This window comes from Pipistrellus hanaki, assembly GCF_964339955.1.
Source record: "Pipistrellus hanaki genome assembly, chromosome: 1".
NCBI lineage: Eukaryota > Metazoa > Chordata > Mammalia > Chiroptera > Vespertilionidae > Pipistrellus > Pipistrellus hanaki.
In genome coordinates, this window is record NC_140503.1 from 43,758,916 (window position 1) to 43,771,858 (window position 12,943).

The 12,943-nt window shown below is 40.5% G+C and overlaps 1 protein-coding gene and 1 long non-coding RNA gene across 2 annotated transcripts; one reads left to right on the plus strand and one right to left on the minus strand.

Annotated features, from left to right (window-relative positions):
• The first annotated feature begins 424 nt into the window (after positions 1-424).
• On the plus strand, positions 425-11,979 carry PCLAF (PCNA clamp associated factor). The gene is made up of 4 exons (XM_084888355.1): positions 425-577; positions 920-1,000; positions 5,089-5,251; positions 11,043-11,979. The coding sequence occupies exons 1-4, from the start codon at positions 532-534 to the stop codon at positions 11,086-11,088; spliced, it is 336 nt and encodes a 111-aa protein (XP_084744481.1). The 5' UTR covers positions 425-531; the 3' UTR covers positions 11,089-11,979.
• On the minus strand, positions 7,419-8,582 carry LOC311629533. Its single transcript, XR_014796218.1, has 2 exons — positions 7,749-8,582; positions 7,419-7,594 (listed from the first exon to the last, which is right to left on the minus strand). It is a non-coding gene; the product is annotated as an uncharacterized lncRNA (long non-coding RNA).
• Positions 11,980-12,943: the final 964 nt, after the last annotated feature.

Here is a 12,943-nt window from a genome sequence, read left to right on the forward strand (position 1 = left end):
AAAAAAGTCCGCTTCATGTCAGGTTTCACTTCCAGGAGTGAATCACTATGGACTTAACCCCGAGGTAACTTTTGAATGAATGGTAAAATTCTCATTCTTTGCCCTCCCTGCCCCGACGAGTCCCCGCTCGCAACAGACCCATTTCTAGGTCAAAATGTCCCCCCAAACCCCCACCCCCAGTTCAAAATCTTAAAACCCACCCTGGAGCCCCCTCTTCCCCCCCTCTCGGGGAGCCCCCGTGACCGCCCACCTGGGCCGTAGCAGTCGAATCACAGGCTCCTGCCGCTGATGGACGGGGCAGCGCGGTGCCAGGACCGCTGCTGTCCCGCTGGGCGCTGGCCATTGGCTGCGGGGCCCGCGCGGAGCCAATGGGGAGAAGGCGCGGAGCCAATGGGGAGAGGCCCGGAGAGCGCGGGAAAGAGGCCAGTATAAACGGTGCCCGCCCGGGAGGTTCCTTTTCTTGTTCTTGTCCAGGGAGGCGCCCTCCGTGGGAAGCTCAGCGGGTTTCTCTCATCTCCTCGGTGTCCGAACATGGTGCGGACCAGAGCAGACACCCTCCCGGGCACCTACCGAAAAGGTGAGGCAGCCATGCGGGCCGTGGAGGGCAGGATGTGCCCCTCACACCCCCTCCTAAACCATCCCCCACCCCCAACCCCTGCAGCCGCTGCAGAGGCTGGTGGGGGAGGGGGGCCATGGCCTGGTGTGCCAGCTTACAGACGCTGGGAAGCAGCGGCCCAGCTGCTCAAACGGGAGGAAGAAGCCCAGGGGGCAGGGGAGGGTTATCCCGCCGTGCTGGGGGGTCGTGGGACTCCCCGAGAGCTTGCATCTGGGACCTTGGAGCATGGGGCTCAGGGTCGGAACCTTACTGCCCCCCACCTCCTGACCCCCTTTAAACGCTCTCCTCTGTCTCTTTCCACAGTGGTGGCTGCTCGAGCCCCCAGGAAGGTGCTTGGTTCCTACACCTCTGCTGCTAATTTCTCTTCGCCTTCTTCTAGAAAAGGTAAGCCGCGCCCCTCCAAGCGCCTGGAGGAACCCTCTCAAAAGGCGGTCAGACCTGGCACCACAATTCTCCCCCTGGTACCACATCCCTCCTGATCTGCAAGCACCCTTATCCATCGTGTAATTTATTTTCCTGAGATCCTCATGCCCCAATTTCTTTCTTTTTAAAAAAAATATATTTTATTGATTTTTTATAGAGAGGAAGAGAGAGGGATAGAGAGTTAGAAACCTGATGAGAGAGAAACATCCATCAGCTGCCTCTTGAATACCCCCCACTGGGAATGTGTCCGCAACCTAGGTACATACCTTTGACCGGAATCGAACCCAGGACCCTTCAGTCCACAGGCCAACGCTTTATCCACTGAGCCAAACCGGTTTTGGCTCATGCCCCAATTTCTTCCTTGTCCTATAATATAATGAGGGGGCCTTGGCCTCGTGGAGAGTTGGTGTAGAGAAGGGGAAAAGAATCTCAAGCCTTGGGGATTAACACAATTTATCTTCAAAGTTATTTTTTCTGGTTTAGTGTGTTGTTGTTTTAATGTTGACAAATGCCATTTTTAATTTTAAAAATTTGAAATATATTTTTATTGGTTTTAGAAAGAGAAGGAGAGATAGAAACATTGATGAGGGAGAATCATCATTGATTAGCTGCCTCCTGCTCACTATTTACTGAGGATGGAGCCTGCATTTTAATTGATTAAAATTAACTAGAGTCTCGGTGCATGAAATTGGTGCACTGGGGGGGAGGTCTCTCAGCCCAGCCTGTACCCTCTCGTACTCCGGGACCCCTCAGTCCTTACTGCCTGCCTGCTGGCTGTTCCTTACCACTTGGCTCGCTGCTCCCGCCACCTCCACTGCGCACACCAGCCATTAGCATCTGTCCCCTGGTGGTTGTGCACATCATAGCGACTAGTCGTTTTGCTGTAATGGTCGCTTAGGCTTTTATTATATAGATTTTTATTGATTTCAGTGAGTAAAGGAGAGGAAAGAGAGAAACATCAATGAGAGAATCATTGATCAGCTGCCTCCTGCATATCCCACACTGGAATCGAGCCTGCTGGACATATGCTTTGACCAGGAATCAAACTGTGACCACTTTGTTCATAGGTCAACACTCAACCACTGAGCTATGTCGGCTAGGCTAATTGGTTATCTTTTTTTTTTTTTTTTTAAGAGAGAAGGGAGACAGAGAAATATGGATGTGAGAGAGAAACATTGATTGTGTGCCTCCCCTGGTGCCCAGACCAGGGATCTAACCACAACTTAGATTATGTACCCTAACCAGAATCGAACCCACCACCTTTTGGTCTAGGGGAGGACACTCCAATCAACTAAGCCACACCAGCCAGAGCATAATGGCTTTTTCTTGTAAGAGATTATGTAAGCGTTCCTTTAGTAGATTAAGAATTAGGATTGCCGAAACTGGTAAGGCTCAGTGGATAAAGCGTTGGCCTGCGGACTGAAAGGTCCAGGGTTCGATTCCGGTCAAGGGCATGTACCTGGGTTGCAGGCACATCCCCAGTAGGAGGTGTGCAAGAGGCAGCTGATCAATGATTCTCTCTCTTTGATGTTTCTAACTCTATCCTTCTCCTTTCCTCTCTGTAAAAAAAACAATAAATAAAATATATTATTAAAAAAAAGAATTAGGTTGACAGCTTACAGTACTAATCACATTGTCTTCTTAGTGTAAACATTTTGTTTTCATTTCTGCATGTTTTCCTCCTTCCCCACCCCACACCCTTTTGTTTTTTGGAGTGTGGTGTCTGTGTGTTTCCCAACTTTACAGCTCCTGATGCTGCCTTTGGGTCAGGGAAATAGCTTCACACTGCTCCTGGGCAAGGATAGGTTGAGAAAATACCCAGCCATCTGTTGCCTCACTCCTTTTGGTAGGAAATTAAGCGATAAGAAAGCTCAATTAATTCCACAAGGTCTAGTTAGGAACAAGGAAGCACTGTTCAGGACTTCATGTTTGTTTGTTTTTTAACTTCAAAGAAGGGAGAGAGAATATCAATAATGAGAAAGAATAATGGACCAGCTGCCTCCCGCACTCTCCACTCTGGGGACTGAGCCCACAGCCCTGGCATGTGCCCTGGACTGGAATCAAACCTGGGACGACCCTTCAATCTGCAGGTCGACCCTCTATCTACTGAGCCAAACCAGTTAGGGAGGACTTCATGGTGTTTTTTTTTGTGTGTGTGTGTGGGTTTTTTTTGTTAACTCATACTTCCCCCTATTCTAAACGTTTTATTAGAAAGTATTTACCATTTCAATCCCTTTAGATAAAAAAAGGAATAGTAGGTCAAAATTTTTGGAAATAGATGAATTTATGGAGATTATCTTGTACCCTGTATCACTACACTAATTTCCACATAGGGACACATTGGCCCACTGTTGAATAGATAGGCCCTTAATGAACTTGTGTTGGAAAGATGCATCTATTAATTCATTTTATAGATCTCTATTTTTAATCAATAATCAACTATAAGAAATTGGTATTTTAAAGATGAGGAAATTTAAGCTCAGGTTACTTCAGTAAAGGTCACACATCTAAATCTACAGAGCTGGATTTGAATTCAATGTGAACTATCTGCTACTGCTATATGCTTTCTAGTAGTGAAAGCATTCTCATTAAGTTTCCTTCAAGAAAGTTATTAACCAAAGGATCACTCTTTTTATTTAAATATATTTTACTGAATTTTTTACAGAGAGGAAGGGAGAGAGATAGAGAGTTAGAAACATCAATGAGAGAGAGTCATCCATCAGCTGCCTCTTGCACACCCCCTACTGGGGATATGCCCGCAACCAAGGTACATGCCCTTGACTGGAATCAAACCCGGGACCCTTCAGTCCCCAAGCTGACGCTCTATCCAATGAGCCAAACCGGTTTCAGCGGATCACTCTTTTTAAAAATATATATATATTTTGATTTTTTTACAGAGAGGAAGAGAGAGGGATAGAGAGTTAGAAACACTGGTGAGAGAGAATCATCGATCAGCTACCTCTTGCACACCCCCTATTGGGGATGTGCCCGCAACCAAGGTACATGCCCTTGACCAGAATCGAACCTGGGATCTTCCAGTCCGCAGGCTGACGCTTTACTCACTGTGCCAAACCGGTTTCGGCAGGATCACTCTTTTTTAAAGGCCATTTGTACTTTTTAAAAAGTATAAACCATAGAACTTTAGATAGTACAATATATATAGGAATACTTTTATCAGGTTTTTTTTTTTAACAGCTACAGTTTGTGACAAATGTGTTTAAAGCAAAGGATATATGTAGTAACCTAAAATTTTGGTCTTCTTAGTATTCTAATCATTACTTTGTAAAAAGGATAGAAATTTTCCTTTTATATTACCGTTTTAAATAATCAGGAATTGGATTTACTTTATGAACTAAAAAGGAGCCAAGAGCTTTGAAAAGTTGAACCTATTTATCTGGAAATGCTCACTGCTATACACTACTTATTTAGCCTTCTATATTTGCTTTAACTAAATCTTATTAAATAAGAATTTATCAGTTTAGCTTTAGCCAGGTAGCTCAGTTGGTTAGAGTGTCCTCCCGCTATGCCAAGTTTGCGGGTTCACAGGTCAGGTCATATACAGGAATCAACTAATGAATGCATGGATGGACAGAAGAACAATTCTCTCCCTCTCCTTCTCTCCCTTTCTGTAAAATCAGTCAATAAATAATAAAAAAAATTTTTAATTGGCAGTTTATGGTACATGATGCTACTTATATTAGGAAAAAAGTGTGTCAAACTTTATTAGCATGACAGTACACAAGACTCTTTGAATAGGTCTTGTAGATAAAATATGAAAAATATTTTCCAGTTGTAAAAATTCCATTAATGCTATTTTTCAAGGCTAAAGGATTATGATGATAAAGTATTATTATACAATATACTTCAATACTGTATAATGTACCATTAACTGAATACAACTTTATTTTGTCACATTTTCCAGTTCATTTTAAGATTGATGTATTACCATTTAATATCCTTTAGATTTGATGCTAAAAAATTGTTTCCCTGTGAGAAACAGCTATTGTATTCTTAGTTCTTATTTAGTTCCATATGCTTATATTTTACAGCTGAAAATAAGTATGCAGGAGGGAATCCAGTTTGTGTGCGCCCAACTCCCAAATGGCAAAAAGGAATTGGAGAATTCTTCAGACTGTCCCCTAAAGATTCTGAAAAAGAGAATCGGATTCCTGAAGAGGCAGGATGCAGTGGTTTAGGAAAAGGAAAGAGAAAGTAAGTTTGTATATTCTGGAATATAAGAAAATATTTATATTCTTGAAAATAAAAGACAATAGGATGTTGAGTAACTTTTAAGTTTCTCCTTGAGAAGTTAAGATACAAACCAAAGGGTTTTTAAAACTTGTGCTGATCTCTTATTAAAAGTCACTCCCAAATTTTAAAGATCAATGAAAGGTATTCTGTTTACTCATTCCAGTCACTTAAAGAGTATCAGTTCACATCAAGATGAGTGCTTTTTTTTTTTTTTTTTTTTAATTTTATTGATTTTCCACAAAGAGGAAGGGAAAGGGATAAAGAGCTAGAAATGTCAATGAGAGAAACATTGACCAGCTGCCTTCTGCACACCCACTACTGGGGATGTGCCCGCAACCAAGGTACATGCCCTTGACTGGAATTGAACCCGGGACCTTTCAGTCCACATACGGACGCTCTATCCACTGAGCCAAACTGGTTTCGGCAGTTGAGTGCTATCTTTATTAACTATGAACTTTCTCTCTTTAGTTTTAATTTTTATTGTCTGTTTTCTTTTTTTTTTCTTTAAATATATTTTATTGATTTTTTTATAGAGAGGAAGGGAGAGGGATAGACAGCTAGAAACATTGATGAGAGAGAAACATCGATCAGCTGCCTCCTGCACACCTCCCACTAGGAATGTGCCCGCAACCAATATACATGCCCTTGACCGGAATTGAACCTGGGACCCTTCAGTCTGCAGGCTGACGTTCTATCCACTGAGCCAAACTGGTTTCGTCTATTGTCTGTTTTCTATAGTCTTTTAAAAAAAGCAATTTCCATGTTGATTTATCTAATTTGAGTTTCATTAATACTACCCCTTAAAAAAGTATTAGTTCACCGAAACCGGCTTGGCTCAGTAGATAGAGTATCAGCCTACAGACTGAAAGGTCCCAGGTTCAATTCTGGTCAAGGGCATGTACCTTAGTTGTGGGTACATCCTCAGTAGGGGGTGTGCAAGAGGCAACTGATCGATATTTTTCTCTTATCGATGTTTCTAACTCTCTATCTCCCTTTCTCTCTGTGAAAAAAATCAATAAAATATATTTAAAACAAAACAAAACTATTAGTTCAACCTCCAGAAGAAATATATAACCAATGTAGAAAAGTTGGAAAATATAGAAACCCCATCACTTATAAACAACCAAAACTAACTTCATTGGGTATTTTCTTGACAACTTCTCTATAAATATACTAGAGGCCCATTGCACAAAATTCATGCAAGGGCTTTGGCCCTGGCCCCTACCCCTGCCCGCCACCACCACAGGTGGGGGTCTCTGCCACCTCAGCCTCAGCCCCTGCCTGCTGCGGCTTTGTCCAGAAAGAAGGATGTCTGGAAGGATGTCCAGTCTAATTAGCATATCACACTTTTATTATAGACTAGAGGCCCGGTGCATGAAATTCGTGCACAGGGGTGTGTGTGTCCCTCAGCCCAGCCTGCACCCTCTCCAATCTAGAACATCCCTCTCACAACCCAGAACCGCTGGCTCCTAACTGCTCACCTGCCTGCCTGCCTGATTGCCCCTAACCACCTCTGCCTGCCAGATCACCCCCTAACCACTCTCCTGCCATCCTGATTGCCCCCTAACTGCCCTCCCCTGCTGGCCTGATCACCCCCTAACTGCTCTCCCTTGCTGGTCTGATGTGGCTCACTCCTAACTGTTTATTCCCCTGCTGTTCTGATTGCCCCTAACTGCTTGCTCCCCTGCAGGCCTGATCACCCCTAACTACCTCTGCCTTGGCCCCTACCACCATGGCTTATCCAGAAGGAAGTCAGACGTCTGGAAGATGTTCGGTTGACCCAGTCTAATTAGCATATTACCCTTTTATTAGTATAGATAAGAACACTTCAAAACAAGATGGGCATAAAACTGCACACGTAGAATTCAGTGTGCAAACTTTTTAGGAAGATAACATGCTTTTTAAGCTTTTTTTTTCTTCTTTTTAAGCTTTTAAGGGGGTGGAATTAATGCTCATGATAAGTGCTAAGCAAAAATTCTGGATGCAAAAGTACAATTTTTATTGCAAAAGTACCAAATGTCTTTATAAGGTATACCAAATAATAATAATACTAAATGAAAATATACCAAGTATCAGTAGAAATCATTTCTGAGTAAAAACCTCTCTCATACTTACTAAGTACTACCAATTTTCTTTTTTCTTTTCCTTTTAATATCCCCAAAGCAGCATTTATTTATCCTATGAATTCCAAAACACTTAATTTAGAAGTGTGACATTTCAATAATTAGTCATCTTGATTGACATGGGCTGATACACATGACACAGTTAGGATACACAAAGATAATAGTTAAAATTATAACAAATCTTTGAGCATTCTGTAAGTCCATCCATGATACTTGACTTAATCATCTAGCATCCCAAATTTATCTAATAAAATGTGAAAACTCAGATTAAAATAAAATCATATGGAATATTATATCTTTCCACAAGAAAATGAATACAAAAAAAAAATTATAACAAATCCATGATTCTTAAACAATTGCAACCCTCTCCACCCCCACAAAAAAAAGTTTCAGCTATCAAAACTTTAGATACTGAAACCTCACGTTAATAGTTTATTATAAAGCTGATGGAAAGGAGCAAGTGTTCTCTCTATATCAGCTTTCCTTAACAGTTTTCCATTCAATGAAGAAAGAGGTGGGAGGGGTGAATTCAGTCCACAGGCCTTTGCTCTATCCAGTGGAGGCGGGGTTTCCGTAACACCAGATGGCTGCACCCACAGTGGAGACTGAGTTCCCTTAAGGAGCCTTAAGGAGCAATCAGCAGGGACCTGAGGCTGTGCCCCGCCCTCCGCTCTCGTGGGGCTTGACAGGGGACTTCAGGCCGAGCCCCCCACCCTGGCACCAGGCCAAGAGACTTCACCTGGCCTTGGACCAGGTTGGGGGACCTCAGGCCATGCCCCATACCCAGCAGGGCTTGATGGGGGTCTCAGGCCGTGCCCTCCTCCTGGGCACCAGGCCAGGAGATCTGAGGTTGCCCGCCTCCCCCCTGCCCTGTGGAGCTTGACAAGGGTGGGACCGGCCAGGTCTGGATCTAGCCCAATGGTGGTGGTGGGGAGAGGGGACCCGGATTTGGTACTTGTGTGATTTTGAGGCACATGTGGATGGGCAGGGACTTGACTCTGGGTCCCGTGGTGCACCCTAGACAAGAGGAAGGTTTTCATATACATTTTACTATTATAATTTTCTTTTATCTCTGATTATATTATAGAGAAAGGGCAAATAGCAATATTAAAATATTTCCTCTAATCCCCTTTTAATGTGCATGAATTTTGTGCACAGGGCCACTAGTGGTATAATGAAAATATTTATATTACTCCTTTAGCCTCCTTTTAAAAAAACTTTATATATATATATATATATATATATATATATATATATATATATATATATTGATTTTTTTTACAGAGAGGAAGGGAGAGAGATAGAGAGCTAGAAACGTCGATGAGAGAGAAACATCGACCAGCTGCCTCTTGCATACCCCCTACCGGGGATGTGCCCACAACCAATGTACATGCCCTTGACCGGAATCGAACCTGGGACCTTTCAGTCTGCAGACCGACGCTCTACCGCTGAGCCAAACCGGCTTCGGCTCAAAAAACTTTTTAATTGACTTTTTTAGAGAGAGGAAGAGAGAAGGAAAGAGAGGCAGAGAAGCATCAATGTGAAAGTGAAACATTGATTTGCTGCCTCCTACATGCCCCCTACCAGGGATCAATACCCACAGTCTGGGCATGTGCCCTGATGGGAGGATCAAACTGATATTCATATATATTTCAGAGAGGAAGGGAAAGGGAGAGAGAGATAGAAACATCATTGATGAGAGAGAATCGTTAATTGGCTGCCTCCTACATGCCCTGTACTGGGGATCAAGCCCACAAGCTGGGCTTGTACCCAGACTGGGAATGGAACCACAACCTCCTTGTTCATAGGTCGACCTTCAACCACTGAGCTACACCGGCTAGGCCAAACTGGTATTCTTAAAGTGCACAGGTTGATGCCCAACCAACTAAGCCACATCAACCAGGGCAAGCCTCATTTTTTATTTTTAAATATTTTTTATTGATTTTTCAGAGAGGAAGGGAGAGGGATAGAAAGTTAGAAACATCTATGAGAGAGTAACATCTATCAGCTGTCTCCTGCACACCCTCTACTGGGGATGTGCCCGCAACTCTTGACCGGAATCGAACCCGGGACCCTTGAGTCCGCAGGCTGAGGCTCTATCCACTGAGCCAAACCGGTTTCGGCCAAGCCTCATTTTTTGTTTTGTTTTACAAGCCTCTTTCTTAAATTGGTCTTTGGGAAAGTTGTAATTACCCATTTATTAATAGTAAGTCAATAGATTAACTATTAATAGTAAATAGTAAACTACCAGTTCATTAAAGGACTTCTGCTATTAACTTCCTAGTTCATAATCTGGAATATGATATCTCCTATAGCTTTATTTTCCCCATAAAGGCAGGATAAACACTAGTTACATGGGGGAGTCAGAATCAAGAAAGACTAGCAGCTACTTAAAACCTTGAACAGAATCATGATACTTAAAGTAAATCAAATCCCTGCAAAAAGGAACTTTGGTTCATGTTGGTGTTCATTTGTTAACTACTAAATTTCTAGGAAAATAAAAATAAAGATATCTCCGTAATCTAATAGGTGAGTCAATGATAATTTCATACGAAGTCAAAATACTTTTGTTTTACTTTCCTTATTTCACTAGTTCTTTGACCATTCAGCTAGCTTACTGAATCAAATTGAAAGCTGATTATTTTAGGATAGATCTCACAAATTTTCATCCGCTCTAAAAAAGAAAAATTCTGATTTATGATTACTTGTTTTTTTAAAAAAAATGTTTTTATTGATTTCGGAGAGAAAGGGAGAGATAGGAATATCAATGATGAGAATCATTGATTGACTGCCTCCTGCTCGCCCCCTAATGGGGATCGAGCCCACAACCTGAGCATGTGCCCTTGACTGGAATCAAAACCTGGGACCTGCCAGACTGCAGGTCAACATTCTATTCACTGAGCCAAACCAGTTAGGGCATGATTATGTTTTTGACGTGATCTTTTTTCTGTAAAAAGCATAATGAGTACAAATGGCTTTGAGATAATGTAACTTATTTTTCATATTTTTAGATGCCAGCTTAAACAATTGTGTGTTTTTTTCTAATTAGGTAATATATTCATATTGTTCAAAAGGGTATACAGTCAAATATGACAACTTTGCTCCAATGGATTGTAATTTTATTTATTTATTTATTTTTGCTTTTTACTATCACAAAGTTCTTGCTGAAAGATTTTATTCCACTTTTATCATCCACTTAACATGTTGAAATAAGATGCTAAAGAAACAGATTTCTTTCTTTTATAAAAATGGCAACATATTCTAAAGAAGAAACACTGATTTTATAAATTGACAAAATAAATTGTTAAACATTTTGTTGCTCTAGCACAGGAGTGGGGAACCTTTTTTTTGCCAAGGGCCATTTGGATATTTATAACCTAATTTGAAGGCCATACAAAATTATCAACCTATCCTGCTATATTTGGTTAAATATTTAATTAACTCACCCCTAAAGTCTATTGCTAGGAATTTGTAGGTGTTTGTCAATAAATGGTTTTATTTTTCTCTCATTTCCAGTCACTTGACCAGACCCACTGCACTGTTAATTAATGTTCCTGATTTATATGTTTGTGACTATTAAAAAAAAAAAAAGTTGATACTGACTATTGAAGTTCTCTTTCTTTCCACAGAGTACATCCTTTGCCACCTGATGACACAGATGACGAAAAAGAATAGAACTTTCTTATTCATCCTTGTCTAATGTCTCCTGTTTACTCTGGTATTCAAGGATGTAAATTTGCATAAATGTATTTGTTCCAGTTAGCTTTGTTGAATAGGCTTTTAATTAAAAATGAGGGTTACATATAGTTATTCAAAAGCAACTAGTTATGATATTGGAAGATTTACGAGATAATTATGGTTACTTCTCTTAATATTCAATATAAAGCAATATTTGGTTTATTTTACCTGTTATTAAATTTCTTATTCTTGCTAAAAAGAAATCACTTCATGTTGTAAACAACAAATCTGCTGTTTTTGAGATTTGCTTAGATTTTTGTACTGCTACCATTTTTATTGGCATTAGATTTTTTGGGATGGTGCCATATTTTCGTTCCTTTTATTTGATTTAAAGAGCAGAGTTGGATTTGTACACATTAAAAAAAATCAGTATTAATTAAACCACACCTGTATCCGTTTTAAGACTGGGAGCCAATGTTGAAAAAATTTTTGTGGCAATCTGTGTTCTCCATAGGAAAAAAGTAAGGGCAATTTGATCCTGAGAGTTTCAGTCAGGAAGATTTTATAGACTACATTAAAAGAGAAGAATTTTCTTAGAATATGCATTTGATTTGGTATCATAAAATAGTGCTCTCTGGAAATCAATAAATCATGAAAGACATGCCATAAATCCAGAGCTATGTCTAAAGTTCTTAGAGCTACCTTTATATTTTTCAAGATAACAGGGGTATAATTGAAGAGGTGGGTGTAATATAACTTAGTAACTAATTCTTGCTTCCTCATCACTTTTTTTTTTGCTGACATCTGTTGTCAAAATTAACCATGTTTTAACAGATAAGTTTTTCTGAAGTTTGTTTTTAATAAATGAATACTTACTTTCACAATAAATTATATGCATTTGTGTGCTTCCTAAGAGTCTACTAGATATTTCTGTTTTATTTCTTCCAAATACAAATCTGTGCATTGTTCTGATTTTATCCCCTTCCACACTGAGTCCTGATGGCTCTTGATTACATTTTTTTTTTGTCTTAGAGGTTGATATTAAACATAATGTTACTGAATTTCAAGTAGAATTTTATTTTAAGTACTTCCTTGATAATTAGGCTTCTTTTTAAGAGAAGTTCAAATCAACTCTTATTTAAGTCAAGTATTGAGGGGTCTGAAACCTGACTTGTTATTTTTCACTGATGGAGAAACTTTTTGGTGGTGTGTCTCATGAAGTATAATTTTGATAGTAAAATTTTTTTGATCTAATGAAACTACAGTCTCTTCAAATATACATTTGATGATGTCTCTCTTTTATTAGGCAGAGGTTTCCATGTGGAAGGAAGAGGTTTCTATGTAATGTTTTTCTGTCAAAGCTTTATGAAAATTTAGATTGGCAAATTAGCCTCTTCTGAAAACATAAGGGAAATATGGATTTCCCTGTTTCCATTGAAATTAGTTGGCAACTATTTGTTTTTTTTAATATATATTTTATTGATTTTTTACAGAGAGGAAGGGAGAGAGGGATAGAGAGCAAGAAACGTCGACGAGAGAGAAACATCGACCAGCTGCCTCTTGCACACCCACTTCCGGGGATGTGCCCGCAACCAACGTACATGCCCCTGACCGGAATTGAACCCGGGACCTTTCAGTCCGCAGACGGACGCTCTACCACTGAGCCAAACCGGCTTGGCTTGTTTTGTTTTTATTATTGATTTTTAGAGACCTAATTGAGAGCTTAATATCTAAGGATCAATTGCCTCCTGCACTCCCCCTACCTGGTGGATAAAGCCCGCAACCTGGGCATATGCTCTGACTGGGAATTAAATTGGTAACTTCTCAGTGCATGGGGCATTGCTCAACATCT